Below are 19,757 nucleotides of genomic sequence, written 5' to 3' on the forward strand. Positions count from 1 at the left end.
AGAACTTGCACTCGTAATTAAACTGACATGGTGAGGTATTTCTCAAACTAATGAAAACATTTCATCTGACAGATATATGGATGTCGAGCCCAGTGATTGACTCGAGTGTTTGATGAAGAAATAAGATGACGGAAGTCTTATCAATGCATTTCATAACTCGCTTAAGTCTATTTTGATTCGAACATCTTTGCTTGTGGAAAGATGTCAAACGTGGTAAATCGATTGAAGATATTGGCAAGCCACCGTTTCGTGATTTCTTTATACTGAGATTTTGTCATTCAGTTTTCCGGCGGCGTCTGTCGATATGTGCCGAACCTGCCGATGCGTGCGTGCGTGGGCATGTGTGTATATAGCATAGTGTGGTAGGCCTAAGGCTGGGGGAGGGGGGTAAATATGTACCCCTTCTCTTCACCTGTCCACTTTTAATGACCATTTAATTGATAAATTATCAGTTGTAGTTCTGCAAATCAAAATGCATTTAAGAACTGTTTCTAGAAAGTTTTCCCACACGCCTTTTATTTCTTCTTCTTACATATCTATACTTAGCTTAATTTCTTGTTTTCCAGTATAGGTAATATAGCATCATGTTGTTAAGAAAAATTCATCAATAAAAACGAGCATAGCTAAAAGTCTCGCGGAACTAGTTACAACGAAGTAAAGGTTATTCCATTATTTCTAAGGGGTTGATACTTCTGTAACGTATTTTGTATGTAGTATCGCACGTCGTGGTTCCTTTAGCATTATATAAATTGCCACTGTAGAATATATTAAAAGAAAATTTCAAGTATAGTTCTTAACCCGATTATTTATATTACTGCGAATCATTTCATGCCCATGGCTGTACTTGCGCCATATTATAATCCCATCGTACGTAGCAACATGTATATAGTACAGAGACGAGGCTAATATACTTTTTATATGTAGATTAAACGTACGAGCCTTTCTTTCAACGAATCACGTCAAATGTTATAAATTTGTTAATTTAAATATGTGTTTATCAAGATCCCGTTTGAACAAAAAAGCGAGGAAAGAATAAACCAATCGAGAGATACTTAAGTTAATTGATCAATTGTCGTCATATTCAGATTTTTACATTGAAAGCCTGACCAAAACAGAAAAGTTATATCGAAAAGTACGGTACATTTTCTGAACATTATGTCGCCCATGAAGTGATTTCTCTAAAGTGTATCTACGATTTAAATGGAGTGGAATAGAGTGTTCCATCTCACAGATTTTAGAGAAGCTGCTCCATACATTGTAGTGATCTGCACCGATTTTTAGTATCGTTTACTCGTTTCACACACTCTAACTCGAGCAAACTGCATGATTGTATCTGGACTAAACATTCCCATATGCAACACATATGTATAATCCCTGTCAAAGAGTAAATACCTCAATGCTTCAATGGCGGTGAAGTATGCATGGCACATACTCGTGCCCTGCGCTCCGTGAAATTATATAATATGTGCATTGCATAACTCGACATTAATATCCGTATACTGTACTCCATCTTGAGCCCTATACCTATTAATAGCCAGTTAAAGTTATGTTAACATAAAGGAGGAAGATGCTTTCTCAATTGGGTCAAGGGTGTCAAGTCTAATATGGTTGGAACTTACATCCCACTCCACCTCCCCCCCCCCCCTCCCCTACCTCATCACAGCAAGTCGAAAACCATAGAGAAAGTATAAATCGTCTCGCTAGATCCTGGGCTCTTTATCTCCACACTTCTTTAAGAAATGATAAATATATCGAGAGAAAAAAAAACATACGCAGATACCACCAAAATAATCCATCTATGTCTGTACGCAAATATATGAATCTTTACAATGAGCGTCAACCTCTTCCCTGCACCCCTCCTTGCTCACCTCATCTAAATCTAATTCCACCCCCCCCCCCACTCGCCCAACCTTGACATAAGGCAAATTGGTTGTGGTAGCATTTGTTTTCTCAAAATTAGTGTTCTCTATACCTAGACCCCATTTCCCCACACCAGAGAGCCAAAAAAAGAGAGGAAGTAAATATATAAATAAATAAATAAAACGGTAGAAACGGCTGTAACGTAGTAATAAAGAACTGGGTAGCCATTATATTGTCCTTTCCACTGGGTGGTACGATACAGGGATGTATAACACAATCCCCCCACCCCTCCCCTCCCCCTCCACAACAATAATATTATTTCTCAGGATAAACATACATAAAGTCGACATTACTTTGTCTACACAATTTAAAGCTAACCAAGCAGTTTCAAATTCAGTAGCTATTTATTACTTTAACTGCCACATCTAATCCACACATGTATAAACCTGTTGCACCCCATAAAGTTACCATTTGCAGAAATGTTATTAGAAATAACGAGATAATATGGTAACTGGAAGGTTGGCACATATATAGAACGTAAGACACTAAATAACTGTAGCAGGTTCAACAATGCCTGCATAAATTGTTACTAGACATTAAGAACTCCAGTTTCACAATGAATATTAATTTGAAAAAAACGATTACAAACTCGATTGGTAACACAGAAAATGTGCATGTCTCATCTTCTCCCCCACCCCCCCCCACCACCCCTAAGCCTGCAATGAGTCTCAATTGATAAACTTGTGGTTCAGAAATTAACATACATTGATGAGCAGAAATTGATAGCTATGTCCGATATACTTTGATGGTATAGACCAAAACCATGAACTTGTCCGGTGCAATTTCGATTGGTAACACATAAAATGTGCATGTCCCTCCCAGCCCCCCCCCCCCCCCACCACCGCCTAAGCCTTCAATGGGTCTCAATGATAATCTTGTGGTTTAGTAATTAACATACATTGATGAGCAGACAGTGATATAGCTATGTGAGGATAGTTTGCGATATACTTTGATGGTATAGATCGAATCCATGAAACTTGTCCGGTGTAATTCCTTTCCCTGTAAGGACCCTCTGAGTTATTCCACAGCTGTTCGTTTCACGGCAGGATTGCAACAACCACAAAATAAGCTTTTGCGTCAGCAAACCTTGATTCACTAAGACAATCGGACCGGTTTGTCGGAGCATTTTTCGACTTTAATTTATTAAGATGGGGACTTGGAGAGATATTAACTGAAGGGAACCAGCAGTTTTTCCAAATACAGCGCATTTTTTTCGCTTGCACATATTCTTTTGTGTACACAGTTTAACACAGGCCTCACAACACGTTGCTGTCTTTGTGTGCCACTCATCAACATTAACAGTATATATATATATATATATATATATATATATATATATATATATATATATACATATATATATATATATATATATATATTTATATACATATATATATATATATACATATATATATATATATATATGTGTGTGTGTGTGTGTATGCGTGTTTGTGTGTGTGTGTCCTTCTGTATGTATTATGTGACTTAAGTGAATAAAATCTTTGTACGTTTGTCTTTACATCTTTGATCATTCCACTTACATATACATGTCATGAATGATACATTAATGAATGATACTTAAATTTCACATATTAAACATTCCGTGTATATACATTACTGTGATTCTTGTAGTCGTTTATTAATTTAATTTAGAAGATAATACTTTATTACCTTGTTATATCTTCTTCAAATACAATGTGGCATGTCGTTTACTTACTGGGATGGTTTAATCACCAAGGCGCTACCTGATAGGTGTTATGTCCTTCTCCATTAGTTTTGACAAGTTTAACTTACCTCGAAGACCTGCAGGGTGTTTAATTGGTCTCAACAGCGGTTAATGTAATAACTGTTTGCAATAACCAGCAACATTTGACCAGTCGGCGTATCATCTTACATAAAAAACTCGAAGTCATGCTACTTCACAACTGTGTCAAACACACGAAAGTTCAAGGGTGTTGATGCTTTTGCGTAGGTTGTGACGCACGGTAGGATAAGTTAGCTAACAGCCTACACCTTTGGTGGACGAGAGTTGCCTATATAGATTGTGTGATACAACGGATATGCTTTAGGTACTTGTAGGCGTATCTTGTGGGTGTATTGTAAAATTTGGATAATTGGTTAAAATATTTCTATAGAAGCCGACAAGTTTTAAACACTATCCTTAAATAATATCTCAAATGCACCTTTCTTCCGTTCTGCTGACTTTCACATTAGGCATATTTACTTTAATTTGTAACATACCATCAATTACGGAACATAGCAGAAATAATGATGTCTTCATAAGGGACTTTTAATAGGGACTTCATTTCATGGAGCAACCCATTGGCGGATGAACATTTGGGGTGTGTCTCCAACAGACCGAAAGGAGAAAATTGGTTTAAACGGTGGAAGGTGGGGGGAGGAGGTAAAAAAAAACAAGATTCAAGATATTGATCGATGAATCAGTTGATGCAATTCTGTGACAATGTCATTCTGTAGAATCATGTGTTAACCAAGTGTAACGACATTGACTAATGAAGGTGAACTAATGATCGAATAACATAATTAACAGCTTGAGAACATTTAAAGTTCAATCATGATTTTAAAAGAATGAACTCGTGCAACATCATAGCTTATATTGAAACCTTGTATCCATTTTAAGGTTTCATTTCCCGAAACGAACTGGCCGTTACTGTCACAATTATATATCAGCCATAATAATGATTAAAGGCCATGTTTGCCCAGCCGTAAAGTATGTGAAGTACACCCATATGGTGGGCGTTACTAACTACAAGATTGGGAGGCCACGAGCAAACGAGATAATTCATTGTTGTCTATAGTATGTTCTACTATGGACACTGTTCATTATCGTCCTCGGGGTAGGATGTTTTTATTTTACATTATAAGATGTGCTGGCTGAAACTTAATGAAACAATTTTTATCTGCACAAGAATGCAAACAGAACTCCATGAATAATCAGGGTTGCAAGGTTGACCAATATTTCTTTTGTATCGACTACATGTAAATAACAAGAAAATTTTATATAAAGTAAATTTCATAATTTGATAGTAAATATCGCAGCATTCATATGACCTTTGACCTCGACATGCACGCCAATATAATATCTGACTCAAGTTCACGTTGCGTCTTCATAGTGTGATAATTTCACGCACGAACCCTTCGCTGCACTTTTAATGAGGTTTACAACTGATAAAGCGACAAGGCTAGTGACCGTCAATGAACACGCAACAACAAAAATTCGTAAGAAAAAAAGACCAAATTTAACCACTATTTGATATGAATTATAATTAATTATACATATTTGATACTGATATATTAAGGTCTATGTGCACATGACGTATGGATGATGCATGTAAAGCGACAGCCAAGCCTAGACTTACGACTGTAAGTAGTTAAAAGAATAAGGTGCGTGTTGTTAATTCAAACTTATTCTGTTTCTTACATTTGGAATCAGCACTTCTGTATAATATTTTACTCCGAAGCCCTTAATTGGACCTACAGGGCTCACCAAAGTAACGACCCCTGCACCCCAGCCCTAACCCCCCCCCCCACCCCTCTATCTCCACAACAGTCAGAAATGCCGTCATATGCGTGTGAAATGCATGTTCTCTTGTGTATTGATGTCTGAATAAAATGTCTGCGTTGTATTTATTGTGACACTATAAACCGTCTGAAATCAGATTAAAGAATACCTCAATTTCGAGCTTACAAAAAAAAAAAATCATTACGGTATAGTTGTGCTTTCTTGGGTATAATACTTGAATATTATAGATAAAGAGTTAAAAAGGAGCCTGCTTGCATGGTCCATTATGCTGTGCAAAGCCAAAGGTCTTGCTTCATATTTGGGCCTCAATGGCCCATAAGTTTGAAATTAAATCATATCTCAATTTATACGCTTGTCTGAGAAGAGTGAGTAAAATGTCACTTGTGGATAAAACGGAGTCTGTTGCACTCCAAAACCCCAAAAAGAAAAACAACCATCGCGAAAATCTGGTGAAAATCGGTCAAACTTGGGACCCAGCTTCTAATATAATCACGGTATATTATTCGAAGTGAGGTGGTGAGACAACGTGATATAGCCTCTGGGTTTTATAAACAACATACCTCTTACAATTGAAAGGTCACTTAAACATTAATGACAGAACCAAATGCCAAATGAAATATTTACACGATTTGATTATTTGATTATGAAGGAGAGCAGAGCTATTAGAGCCTTGTCTACAGTAGAAAGCACACACAGTATAAAGATTACGCTACAAAGATATGTAGGCTATACACAACACGTATAAAACGTATGTGCAGTCTGTTTCAAAGAACAACATTTGTCAGAAAATAAAATTGAAAGCGGTTTGGTTCTAACTTCAAGGTTGGTTGGTCTTTGTAAGTTGACAATACAGATTCCTTCTGCTTCGGTCATGCAGGGGCAGCGGAAGAGGCTTCAATCTGGAGCGGGGAGGGGGAGGGGTGGAGGGGAGGGTTCACATAAATGGATAGGCAGTTGAACATATCACTTGGATTTCAGAGGACAAACCACAAAGTTACACCGTAAACCTTTCTCACTAGATGGGGATCTTCTATATGCTATTTGTACCACAAATTCCACTATTTGAAAGTCATTCTTTTTTCATTTAACTTTGTAAAACAGGACACTTTATTAATTATCAGTTTGAACTGGTCAACAAAAGCTCACTCTGAATGGCATAAGCACCATTTAACTCACAGCAAAATTGGGAAGGGGTTATTGCCTGCTACCAAACAGAGCCACTTGAAATGTATACAAAAAGGGGACACTTTTTGATAGTTTTGCTCCAATACTTGGAGGTCTCGCCACCTCCCCCCCCCCCCCCCACCTTTTTTTTGTGCCCATTGCCTCCGCTGCACCTGTTTGTCTTCCATTATCCTGCGTTTATTTATTAAGCATTGTTGTTAAGGATAATGTTTATCGCGAACTTCGTATTGTACTTGTACTTATGTAGGTGGAGTATACAATGGAATTAAATAGATGGCGCGACTCCATTTTTAAATATATGAAACTGTAAATTAGGCTAGGGATAAAAAAATAAAACAGTGGAAAATCAAACATCTATATTTGGTCACTTCGATTTTGTTCGATTTGGCTCCCGCTTAGTTCGATATGACCCGGATTCGTCAGGTTTGGTTTTGGATTTGGTTAGGTTCGGTTTTCCTCGGTTGGCTTCGGCTTAACTCGGGTTTCATTTCGTTTAATTATGTTCGGTTCCGTTTGATTTGGTTCGGCTAGCCTCATATCCGATTCGACTTTAGCCGGGTATGGTTTGAATCGAGTTCGGTTCGGCTTGGTTCGGTTCGGAAGCGGCGTATATAGGGTTTGGTTTTGGTTAAGTTTGGTTCGGGTCGGTTCGGTTTCGTTTGGTTCGGTACTGTTCGGTTTGGTTCGGTTCCGTACTGTTCGATTCGGTTTGGTTCAATTAGCCAATATTCGGTCTGACTTTAATCGCTTTTAGTTTGGCGTGGGGTTTGGTTGGTATTGTATATATGGCATGATATTATATTGCGTTCAAAGTAAAAAGTTGTATAGAATTTATTGTAAGCCTACACATAACTTTATTCCCTGCTCGGATTGGTTTGCTTAATCTCTCATAACGAAAGTACAAACGAGTGCGAGATGAAAATCAACATTGACAATTACTTTAAAAGCCTTTTCCCCCCATTTCTCTTTCCCTTTATTTTATTTTTTATTAAATTTAAGCATATCAATTTTAGGATCCATGATCAATTCGTGATCATGTCATTCGATATGAAGGTAGAAAAACAAATGCATATTTACACATTACTCTTTAATCAAACTCCATCTGACGTGAAGGAACATTAATTCAAACCCTTTTTGACTCCTCTAATATTCATGTCATAAGAAAGTTAACTAGCTTTCACGGTTTGGTGCACATCAGAGAAGCAAGCCGTGTCTATCTCTCTCTCTCTAGTTTTTTCCCGCTCTTTTTATATAACTCTAGATTTCCTCTAAATTGCATCATGCACGGTATTGTTTACAATGAGACAACGTCAAATTTGATTTCCGCTAGGGATTTCATGTAAAGTGAGACGTCATTTAAATTGTCCCCCAAAAAAATCGAACAAATATTGAAATGCGACCATGAGACGCCAATAAAGGCCAATATATACTTTTAGTTAAATGTTTGGGTTAGGCTAGCTCATCCTAACGGTATATTTCGCCGTATATGAAGATGTATATAGGCCGCACAGAAAGTTAGCCACGGTTACGACGGTTTCCAAAGGCAGTAGCCTCTGATAATTATCACTCATTTCAGAAAATTGTCTAGAAATTCAGAAATTTCAGAAGGTTCATGAGCCATTAGGAAAATTTAATAGTTCTATCGCAAGAAACGTACGACATGTTTAATCATATGATCATGCCACCGTTTTGTTCGAGTACAAATGCAGATTTCAAAAAAAGTGATTTGCGATTAGCAATACATTCCTTTATCTAGAGGGAGGCTTCTATTAAGGAATTGTGTTGAAACAGTCGTTAAAGTTGGTGGAATAAAAGCACGCCCCTAAACAAAATATCGCTGTTTATCCGTAGCGTAACTAGGCCCGCAGTACAGCCGGTGCGACCATTCGCGGCCCTCGGCCTCAGGCCAAAATGGGAATTCAAAAGAGAAAGCCTGACGGGCGTCGAGAGGTGTCAAATATAGAAACAATGTTTTATCCAAACCCAAACTACGGTTGGACTTAAGAGGGTTATTTTCCCTGTTGCTCCTTGCTAAGCCACTGTTGTGAATAAGCAAATTACTCCGTATAGAGTCAACCAACTTCAAGTGAAGCTCTGCCTATACGCGTGTCCTTGGAGAATGAACGCCTAATCTTTAAAAATCGCATTCTTCTGGAAGACTGCGTTGTTTTTTTCTTTCTTTGCATGTTAGAAACAACTTTTCTTAACGTGTTCTTTTTAAATGGAGTGTGAGAAACTGGAGTAAATATTTTCCAAGGATGCCTTAAAATATGGGGAATATCTCTAGGTTATTTATAAGGGACTTAAAGGAGCTTAACAGAGTATATCTGATTATATTCCATATACTGCTACATGATAATGCCTCAATGTATATAACTTTGTTGTCATGACAACCAAGGTTTCAGTTTTCCTTTATACCTACTTTCCCCAATTCTCCGCCCTTTTTTCCTTAGGTATTAATTCGTAGACGTCTGCTTGACTATAATGAATTTAGAGATATCGATGTTTCTTTCTATAACCTAAACAGGGGTGACATCTTCTGAAGCAGAGTCTAAGCTACGAGACAAACTATTCGTCAATAAGCAATACCGTACACTTACCATACCGGTTAATAACGATACCAAGATTCTGACGGTGTGGTTAGCTCTCTACATCACACAAATTCTCGATGTGGTAAGTACTTTGATTTAAATGGTCTGTGCATATAGGTTCGATGCACTGATCTGTACACTAGTTAGTGTACAGATCTGTGGTTCGATGGTGTAGATGCGAAAAGACGCCCTCACTTTGTTTGACTATATCCGATTACCATCTTCACTATATCTGTAATAAGGTAAGAGTGGTTTTCACCCCTCTCACCCCCCCCCCCCTCCCATCTAACGCCATCCCACCATGGCCATTTCCTTCACTGTCAACTTTCATCACCGAATACGGTAAACTAAGACGGTTCAATATGAAGTGTTCCCCGTCGAAAGGGCTCATTACGGATAAAACCCCCTCCCCTCTAGCCCCCCCCTCACCCGGATGGCTACCTCATTGAAGTACCTAACCCTTCACCTCTTACTCAACTTAACCAACCACATGAACATTGCCTTGTGAACGACATCTAATCATATAAATAGATTAAGTGAGGAACGAGCTTTGGAATTTTGACACTATAGCAAATCAATTTGATGCGCTTGCCTGTTTACCCTGCAAAAGAATCTCGACTGAAACCGCTGTCACCATCCCGATCCCCCCTCCACCCCACCCACCCCGTATACCTATAACTATATCTAGCCTATCATTAACTTCTTAACTTCGCGAGGAAGTTAAAAAATTAAAAACCAAAATTACGAATTTCAAATGATTCTATTTATAACTTGTTTTTCTTTCCCTCGTTTTGGATTAATAGTTTGATACGTTTTTGTTTTAATTTCTATTCAATTTGTTCTCCTTTCTTGTCTTTTCTTTTCTTCCTCTCTTTATTAGGATGAGAGGAACCAAATATTAGCTTCCAAGGTCTGGCTACAGCAGGTACCGAATAACATCTTTTATATCTTCTCCTTCACTTTTTATTCATCCTTCGATATGTATCAAGACAAAATGAAATTCATGGTTTATTAACAAACAATACGACTGTGTAAATGTGCTAAATGATAACATGATTTATTTCTGCAAATTTTAAGCCCCGTTAAGCCGTCCATTATAAACACGAATTGATCCATCACTGTACAATCGTTTTTAGTGTTGTTTGTCTGTGTGTGCGCTAGTGTATAGTAAATAATCACACAATCGCCTTGATGTAATATAATATATATCTATATATAAATATAAATATTCACTTAGACACACACACACACATATTGAACACACTTGACGTAGTGAGTGTCTAGATCGGTTTACGAAGACCATATAAATGTCACCAACTCTCCTTGACCAAGAACTAACAAGTAGCCTACATATCTTGCACTTTCGTGAATACAACGGGAGTACCCTTGATAGCCCTCTACTCTCGTGTATGTGGCCCCCTAATAGACACTCCTGCATGGTAACGCCAATGAATCTTAATGACTTGAGTTAATGAAATGAATAAATGAAATGTCAAAGTCTGGAACAGCTGTGACGGGGAACGTCATGGAAATTGATTGCACACCTTAGTGTATAATTCGAAAATACTTCATCAACACTCACAGATTGTTTATAGATCGGTAATGAAGTTCACTCAGAAGCAGTTTTGTTTTGACGGGGGGGGGGGGGGGGGTGCGGCGGGCCTGTTGTTTGTCTTGCTGTTTCTATTGTTGTTGTTGTTGTTGGTGGAGTTGTTGTTCTTTCTTCTTCTTGTTGTTGCAGTTATGTTCGTTGTTGTTGTTGTGACTACTGCTTTACTGTTATAGTTTGTTTGCTGTTATTGTGTTCGTTTTCACTACTGCTGTTAGATTTGTTGCTGCTGTTCTTTTGTGTTGTTGCCGGTTGCTGTTTTTCGATGTTGTAGTTACTACTGCTCTTGCTGGGAGTTTTGTCGCTGTTCTTGTTGTTGCTTTCTTGTTGTTGCTGCTGCTGTTTGGGAGCTTTTTGGGGGGGGGGAGGGGGGAGGGGGCTCAGTTGTTCTTTGCTACTTTATTTGTTGTTGTTTTCACTATTGCTGTCGCTGTTAGAGTTATCGCTACCGTTGTTGTTTCGTGCTGTTATTGTTTGTTTTCTTCTTGTTGGTTTTATTTTGTTTTTGTGGTTGCTATACTGCTCTTACTATTACTTTGCACTTGTGTAAGATTGCAGTTTCTTGTTTCTGTTGTTGTTTTTATTGCTGCTGTTGTTTTCTGTTGTTGCTTCTGACGTTACTGCTGCTGTTGCTTCTATTTGTTTGCTGCTGTTGGTGTGGTTATTGTTAACTGTTCTTTGCTGTGGTTGCTGCTGTTGTTTTCTGTTGTTGCTTCTGATGTTACTGCTGCTGTTGCTTCTATTTGTTTGCTGCTGTTGGTGTGGTTATTGTTAACTGTTCTTTGCTGTGGTTGTTTTTGTTGTTTTTGTTGTTGCTTCTGCTGTTACTGCTGCTGTTGCTTCTATTTGTTTGCTGCTGTTGGTGTGGTTATTGTTAACTGTTCTTTGTTGCGGTTGCTGCTGTTGTTTTTGTTGTTGCTTCTGCTGTTACTACTGATGTTGTTTCTATTTGTTTGCTGCTGTTGGTGTGGTCATTGTTGCTGTTCTTCGCTTTGATTGCTGCCGTTGTTTCTTTGTTTTTGCTTCTGCTTTTAATGCTGCTGTTGCCTCTATTCGTTTGCTGCTGTTGGTGTGGTTATTGTTAACTGTTCTTTGCTGTGGTTGCTGCTGTTGTTTTTGGTTGTGGCTTCTGCTGTTACTGCTGCTGTTGCTTCTATTTGTTTGCTGCTGTCGGTGTGGTTATTGTTAACTGTTCTTTGCTGTGGTTGCTGCTGTTGTTTGTTGCTGTTCAACATTTGCTGCATATACTGTTGCAGTTGCTGCCACATATTACGATATGTGTAAAAAAGTCGTTTTACATTCACTACCGTATATATGGTTACTATATATCTTATGTATTACATCTTTCTGTTTTCTACGTACAGACTTGGGTAGATTACCGCCTTACATGGGATCCTTCTGAATATGAAGGCATCACTGAAATCAAAGTGCCCCCTGATTATGTTTGGTTACCTGATATTCTGATCTACAATAAGTAAGTTATTACCTATAGTTCTCTATATATTCCTTCCCCCGCCCCCCCCCCAATTTTCCTCCCTTCAATGAATCTCTCAAGTGGCGTTTCCAAAAACCCGTCCAGCCACACCTCCCCAACTACACCTTTACATTCATCAATAGACAACACATTGCCATCATAAACTCGTCATCATCTGTAGAATGAATATCTTCGTCATCATTGCATGTGCAACGCAATGGTGGAAAAAGTTCGTACTGCGCGCAAATTGTCTGCGCATGAATTTCACTGAATGAACACACATAACAATAGGGACGATATGAGTGATGTGTACTTGGGGAGGTTGTATCCTATATAAGGCCATCTTGCAAGACTTTTCTTCCGAAGTCTATATTGCATATATTATGATCACATCTTTTTTCTTTCTCCACTACGACTAAATTTACCTGTCTATATGAAACCTAGCTTTCCTTTGCGCCCCATAGAACGTTCGTCATCGATATCATGCCACCCATTTCAACCGGACATGTTTGTTTTATTGTCTTTATTCTGTAGTGCTGATGGGCCCTATGATGTCCAAGCCCAGACATGGGCCAGTATTGACTACAACGGGACAGTCGTTTGGTGGCCTCCAGCTGTTTACAAAAGTGCCTGTCAGATAAACGTTCAATGGTATCCATTTGATGAACAGCAGTGTGTACTGAAATTTGGTTCCTGGACTCACGCCGGCGATATTCTCAACCTGATGCCAGCAAATAGGGAAGCATTACGCAAACACTACTGGCCTAACGGGGAGTGGTACATCCGATCAACCCCATGTCTACGGAACACGAGGTACTACTCGTGTTGCGAAGAGGAATACATAGATTTAACGTTTACAATTAACCTGAGAAGAAAACCACTTTTCTATTTCGCGTATCTGCTACTACCGTGTGGGTTGATATCATTTAACACAATCTTGGTATTCTACTTACCGCCCGATATCAGTGAAAAAATGTCGCTCTGTACTAACGTTCTACTCTCGTTGGCTGTGTTTTTACTGCTGATTACGGCACAAATACCTGCAAACGCTAATAGTTTCCCATTGATAGTGAAATATTTGCTATTCACGATGGTGGTCGTGGCGTCTTCCATCGTCTTAACAGTGTTTGTTCTGAACATCAGATTTCGTTCACCAGAAATTCACAAAATGTCTCGGTTTACGAGGAGAGTTTTCTTGGACATTTTACCACGTATTCTTGGAATGAGTCGTCCAGAGAAGTATACGAAGCGCTTTCGAAATGTAGGGATTACTTTCACGAGAGACGCACTGGAGGGCAAACGCTTAAGTCTTCAAAAACTAGTAATGGATAACAAGGGCAATAATTATACAGTACGCATGCGAGGTGAAACGGAGAGACATAAAGACGATTTGGATGGTACAGCTGGTAAGTATGATTAGCTTAACGAAGAACAGAACCTATAAACTGTCACCACAGTATAGACCTAGTGTTATTGGTTGCATTACTTCCCTGCTCAATATCAGTATGTTAGGTTACTATCTTTCTCCCGAAAGACACCACAGTTTAACCTGACCGTGGGAGTATATAATATGGCACAGATGTAGCTTCTCTCCATAAATGTGAATAAATAGCAGTTCAAAGAAAGAGCGATTTACCAGTTCACTATCCCGGATGTTAGCCTAACGCTACAGAAAATCATATATTAATCATGCTACCGTATAGCCCGCAATAGACTTGAAAGACAAAGGGGTGTGGGCACATGTACACCCCCCCCCCCACGCCCCTTTTGAAACCCGCACAAAAACTTAAAAGTATAGTTATTAGCCCAATCTTTCGGGTTTAGACCTAATTAAAACCTTACTTTACCAGAGAATGCATCATTTTTCACGTCTAAATTTTGAACTCGTTTTACAACAACATTTCTACTGTAAACAGGAGGTTCAAATGAACCAGATCCGCGATTATTTTTACCGCTGGCCGATAAGGACAAAGAGATGTCAGAAGGAATGTTGGTTCATAAAACTATCGAAGAACTGCTCTTCTTGACGTGGCATATGAAAAATGATGAAGACGCGGCCAGGGTAAGTTTGGCCTTTTGTACAGTTTTTCGTTAAACTATATACAAAGTGAGATTTCCAAAGTATAAAAATACTCATATCTTCATCTATACTCACCGCAACTCCCGTCCGACCAAAAAAGCTTGGAAAACTTCAAAAAAGGGAATGAACAATTGTAGCAAAATAAAAAGTTGCATAAGGGTAACAACAATCACTGTATGAATGCCTCGCTCAACTAAAGTCACTTTATTTGGGGCACATGTTTCTCTAAATACTATTGCTAATATAAATTAAAATAAAAAAGTTCACAAAACTCGCTGCAGGCTTGCTCAAAATGTGTTATGATTCTTGCAGCAGTGTTACCATTCTAGAGCATATGTGGCATTTTTTAATTTGGTGTCACTATATAGTCACTTTAATATATATCTTACCAAGGGCGTAGGAACCGGGGGGCTGGGGGGGCGCCAGCCCCCCAGTGAAAAATATGGGGGGCGGAAGTATCGTTCCGCCCCCCCGCTCCGCAAGTCAGAAAACCCCTTTTTCATTTCCAAATGAGAAAAAATCTCATTTGAAGCACCAAATTGCATCTAAGGCCAGGTGAAAATGCAAAATTCTTTACAAAATGGAGTGGGTGTTGAAGTGTGCTATATTGCACCAAATTGCATCTGAGGCCACCTGGAAATGCAAAAAAATTCCAAAGGGGAGGGGGACACCCCCTCCCCTTAAACCCCTCCCCCAGGCCGGCCATCAGTCTTCAGCCCCCCCCCCCACTCAAAAGTGCCTTCCTACGCCACTGTATCTTACAAACTTGATAATTACTAATTGTCAATAGTCTATACATTAGACTGTGGGAGAACCAAACTGCGTACGTAACTGATCCACTCGCACACTGCAGTAGGCTATTAATTGTAGTTACGTAATGTAGTAAGTACGTACGTAAGTTGTTTTGTAAATTCCCAAGAATTTTACCTACTTGGGATTAGGCAGAGCTAATCCGATGACATTAACTACTGCAAATATATACACATTGAATATATAGACGATTAAGATGAATATTCTGTCGGTCGCACTAAACGTCACTTTCTGTTAACTTTGCATTACGTCATACGGCTGCAGTGAAAACACCGTGTAGAGTGGAGTATATTACATGTGTTTGTATATGAAAAGTTTTCGCGAAAATCGTGACTTTCCTTCATTGTCAATGCAATTTGTGGGTCTAAGGTTTTCATTCAGTCTAAAACTTAAAATCAATCCCCCATGCAGTCGTTGATTCATTGTTATACGAGGGGGAAATGCGATACAAAAATTGAATAAAGGTAAACTCAACTTCCGCGTTACAATACCAGGGAGCCACCCGTCCGCCTCGCAGTGCTGCAAGCTTTTTTGCTGGAATTGTAATGCCCAGTAACTACCCCAGTACCCTTATCTTGACTATAACTGTATAATCATGACGAGGATTACCTCAAATATGTAGCCTATCACGAGTCCGTTAATCGGGAACGGGAATAGATACTAGGCCTACACATGATCTTAGCCACAGGCTGTGTCAACACGTGGTCATGAGAACAATCGTCATGTCTCGCTCTAGGTATAGGCTATATACGTATCCTATACTAATGATCATATCGTTTTACCTTGATCTTGTTTACTTTCACAGGACAGAGATGATTATAAATTTTTGGCCATGGTGATTGATCGTGTCTTCCTGATCGTTTACCTGCTAGCAGTGGTAGGGGGGCTGGTCTGGATCATATTTCAAGCTCCATTGGCTCCAGACTTCTTCGATGAACTTTTCCATGGCTTCAAAGAGGAAGATTACGACAAAGGAATATCGGTCGTGTAAGGCTAATTATAATAAACGTTGCTGATTGGATTATTGACATGAATATTCATTTCTTGTTAAGTGCATTTGAGAGGAAAGGAATTCGATCAATAAACATCTATCCTTAGTCAGACAACCCAAACTTCTTTACAACTTTTTTTGAAGGAATTATATTCTTCTCTTTTTTTTCTCTTTTTTTTTTATAAATATTAATTTTTTGGCTTCAATACAATAATAAGACAGGAATATGAATAAGCAACGCCGACCCTTCCAGAGGAGTTCTAACAACGTTATTCGATCGGATAAATAGGGTTTTATTCTTTTATGAATATTTATTTATTTATATTTGTAGTACTTAAAAGCAGTTCATAATTTAGGATCATCTTTTATACTTATATTAATTAAACCTTATATAATAAACGACATTAATGTATAATAATATTTAAAAAAAATTCCATTGTCTTTAGAAATATTTCATCAACGTATTTTAAATAAGTAGTGAATTAAAATGACTCATAGACATGCACATATTACTAGTTCCTGCAGAAAAACAATATGGCAACTTTTTTTCAAAAACATCTTTTAGATTGTATAAATGTGAGGAAGAGACTACGTAACTAGATGTCTCTGCGTCGGTCGTCTATCTTGTACGTTGGGATAAATCGTAGATGTATGTCCGCCGAATTAAACTCCTCACGTGTTTGAGTGGGAAGGGCATCTACCACTAACCCCCTACCCCCCCCCCAACCCCCGTCCACCCTTCTGCTCAGTTAGACTCTCAAAAGAGCTTCCCCTAATAAACGTTTCGTGTGTGATATTCGTACTTATTTAAACCCATTGCCATTTTCCGGTTTAGATATACATACTGTGTGCGTGTGGACAGTTTCCCCGTCTTAAACATGATAATCACCAAGACTCCATGTACATCAAAGATTGTAATATCATTTATAAGTTACCAAGTTTCAAAGGGTTAATATGGGGCTTTTTTTTTAAATTTCAACCAGAAGCAATTGATCATTTATCTTTGGTCAAGCAGAATTAATGTTGTTTTTGTTTTAAGATTAAATTTTTTAATATGAAACTTAAGATGAGAAAGATGGTTATTTTCTTGTAATATATTGTATTTAAAAAGTATGCCTTTTGACCCGTTATTAATGATGTAAATCAATAGTCCGAGGGAGGAAATCAAATTAACGAGAACACATTGGTCGAAAGCGAGAGCAAAGTAGACCATTTTAAGATGGATAACGTCCTCAAGGTTATAAAAAGAAAATATATATTAATAACTTCCTGAATAGTAATCTAGAAAAACTCAATCATTTTAACTATATTACCCGACAAAGAAAACATGTGCAATGATAAATTCATTGTATTCTCACAGTCATGGAATAATTGCAAGGATCATGTATCCTATAGAAAGTCCATTTATGTGAATGAAATAACCAACTTCCTTTATACGCATATATAATAGTCTTCACAAAGAACAAAATTTCCTGTGTACATTTTCCTAGCGAGGCTGATGATCATTCGATGGTGTAGCTTATACTATATATCTTGTCATGTCGTTCGGGGTTTTTAAGAATCATAATTTATGCGCAAGTTATTGTTTTCCTTCCAAATGATGACTTACATTAGAATTAGTGTCTGTTATGGCAGTGTACTTGTGATCTAAAGATTGCAGGTTCGAGTCTTGGCCAGATCATTGCGTTTGGCCTTGGGCAAGGCGCTTTATCTCCAATACCTCTCTTCACCCAGGTGTATAAATGGGGACCTGTGAGATTAAAATTGTCAGCTGGACGCTGTTTAGCTGCTGCAGTGTGGACCAGGGTAATATTGTGATGCACCATGTGCACCGTTTTCGGTGGATATGTCTGCGCTTTATGAATCCTCAATATTATTATTATTATTAATAATAATATTATTATTATTAATATTATTGTTGTTGATATTATTATTATTATGATTATTTATGCATCGGTTTGTGTTATGTTTATACATAATTATGCATTGCCTTTTCAAGACCCGATAAGTCTTACACAAGGGTGTACAGCAACTCTCTTCTTGGGATTTATAGGCCTAAAAATAATCAAAGTGGGCACCATCTATAAGTAGTCCCATTATAAGTGTTAATGTACAGTTCTCTTTTTACAAATGATGACTCCTGATTTGCGACACCGCGTACAAACTAACCATACGAGTAGCTAGGTTTGTGCAAGCAGTACAGTTTCACGTAGACCACATGTGAATCAAACATAACTCTTTATAGTTCACTTACTGCATCATCATGCAATGGATTACTATTTATTAACCAGTTCCGCTACGATTGAGCCTGTAAATGTACCATGCATGGACCGCCTATACGGCGCAAAATTTTAACAAGGGGCTTGCCCGGTCTCAAAACATAGAATCCAGACAAAGTTCGCTACCAGTAGGGTCTCGTTTCAGGTGTGATATATGTAATTTATGGACGGGTTTTGCTGGCAAAACCATATTTCATTTTCTTATTACTATTCCTTCAGCACTTTATTCTATAGTTATTTGCAGTAACGAATTTCACTAAATTGTTAAAATATATATAACTCTTACTTCTTCTTTTTGTTACAAGTGACACAGTAACAGTGACACAGTGACAGTGACTACACATACTCACATCAGAGACAGGTGGGTTATTTGGAGAGTTAAAAGGCATTGAAGACTCGCCCCAAACAGCGTGCCGCCATCCTTAAAAAGTTAATTTTCCGTTGCTTGCAAGTTACGTTTTGTTCGTGTCGCTACAAAATGCAGACTGTAATGAAACGTGATACCTTGTTATCTTTAGCTGGACCTGAGATGTCCATCGCTGTATCGTTTATACACTGTGCTGTGGGTATTGACCGCAGCTGTATGTACTGACTGTACACTAGTGTCTAATTACCGACGGTAGCAAGCTGTGTGTGTATTTTCTGGGATCGATGGTGGTGTCTAACACTTCTGTTAGACTTCATTCGAAACTAGGTCAGATTACCTGCATAAGACGTTTCTTTTTGCGCGAGTCTTCACTCCCTTTAAGTTTTGGAACGCTGTTTATATTCATTGTTAGGTTGAATTGAACAATATTTTTAATTAATTTCAGAGAGTTAATTTTTTGTTAATATTATGTCACAATAAAACAATGTGAGAACAGGATTTTCTTTGCGCAGTCAAATTGCAATGCTACCTACATTTTCCTTCAGTTGAATCTTTTTCATAAAATCACTTTGCAGAAATAAATAAAAAGACTTGAGTACATCATTTGAGCAGAGAAAATATTTACTCCATCTGTTAAACTTACACTCACCCGGCCCGACCTGCCTGATACTGGTATCGGTAACGACGCTCTATCGGTGATAATCTAGGAATGGACCTGTCTTCCTTGAACGCCCTCCCCCCCCCCCACCCTCCCCACAAATTCCCCTCGTATCGTGGCCAAGGAAGGAATCGAGAGCGTAGTTGACTTCTTTTATTCTTTTCTTTTTTTGGGGGGGGGGAGGGACAAAACTTTTCCGAGGGGCGGGGGCAGAACCTATTTCCTAAAAACAAAATTCGGGGCTAGACA

The 19,757-nt window shown here is 38.4% G+C and overlaps 1 protein-coding gene across 1 annotated transcript in view; it reads left to right on the forward strand.

The window, feature by feature from the left end:
• The window catches only part of LOC139981329 (neuronal acetylcholine receptor subunit beta-4-like), a 36,500-nt gene extending 17,023 nt beyond the window's left edge, over positions 1-19,477 (forward strand). Inside the window, exons 2-7 of the mRNA XM_071993664.1 lie at positions 9,177-9,322; positions 10,121-10,165; positions 12,214-12,323; positions 12,858-13,729; positions 14,240-14,385; positions 16,019-19,477. Of these exons, the coding sequence (XP_071849765.1) occupies positions 9,177-9,322; positions 10,121-10,165; positions 12,214-12,323; positions 12,858-13,729; positions 14,240-14,385; positions 16,019-16,204 (1,505 nt within the window). The 3' untranslated portion in view covers positions 16,205-19,477. The remainder of the gene's footprint in view (positions 1-9,176; positions 9,323-10,120; positions 10,166-12,213; positions 12,324-12,857; positions 13,730-14,239; positions 14,386-16,018) is intronic.
• Positions 19,478-19,757: the final 280 nt, after the last annotated feature.

Source organism: Apostichopus japonicus, chromosome 15, assembly GCF_037975245.1.
Source record: "Apostichopus japonicus isolate 1M-3 chromosome 15, ASM3797524v1, whole genome shotgun sequence".
NCBI classification, from domain to species: Eukaryota; Metazoa; Echinodermata; class Holothuroidea; order Aspidochirotida; family Stichopodidae; genus Apostichopus; species Apostichopus japonicus.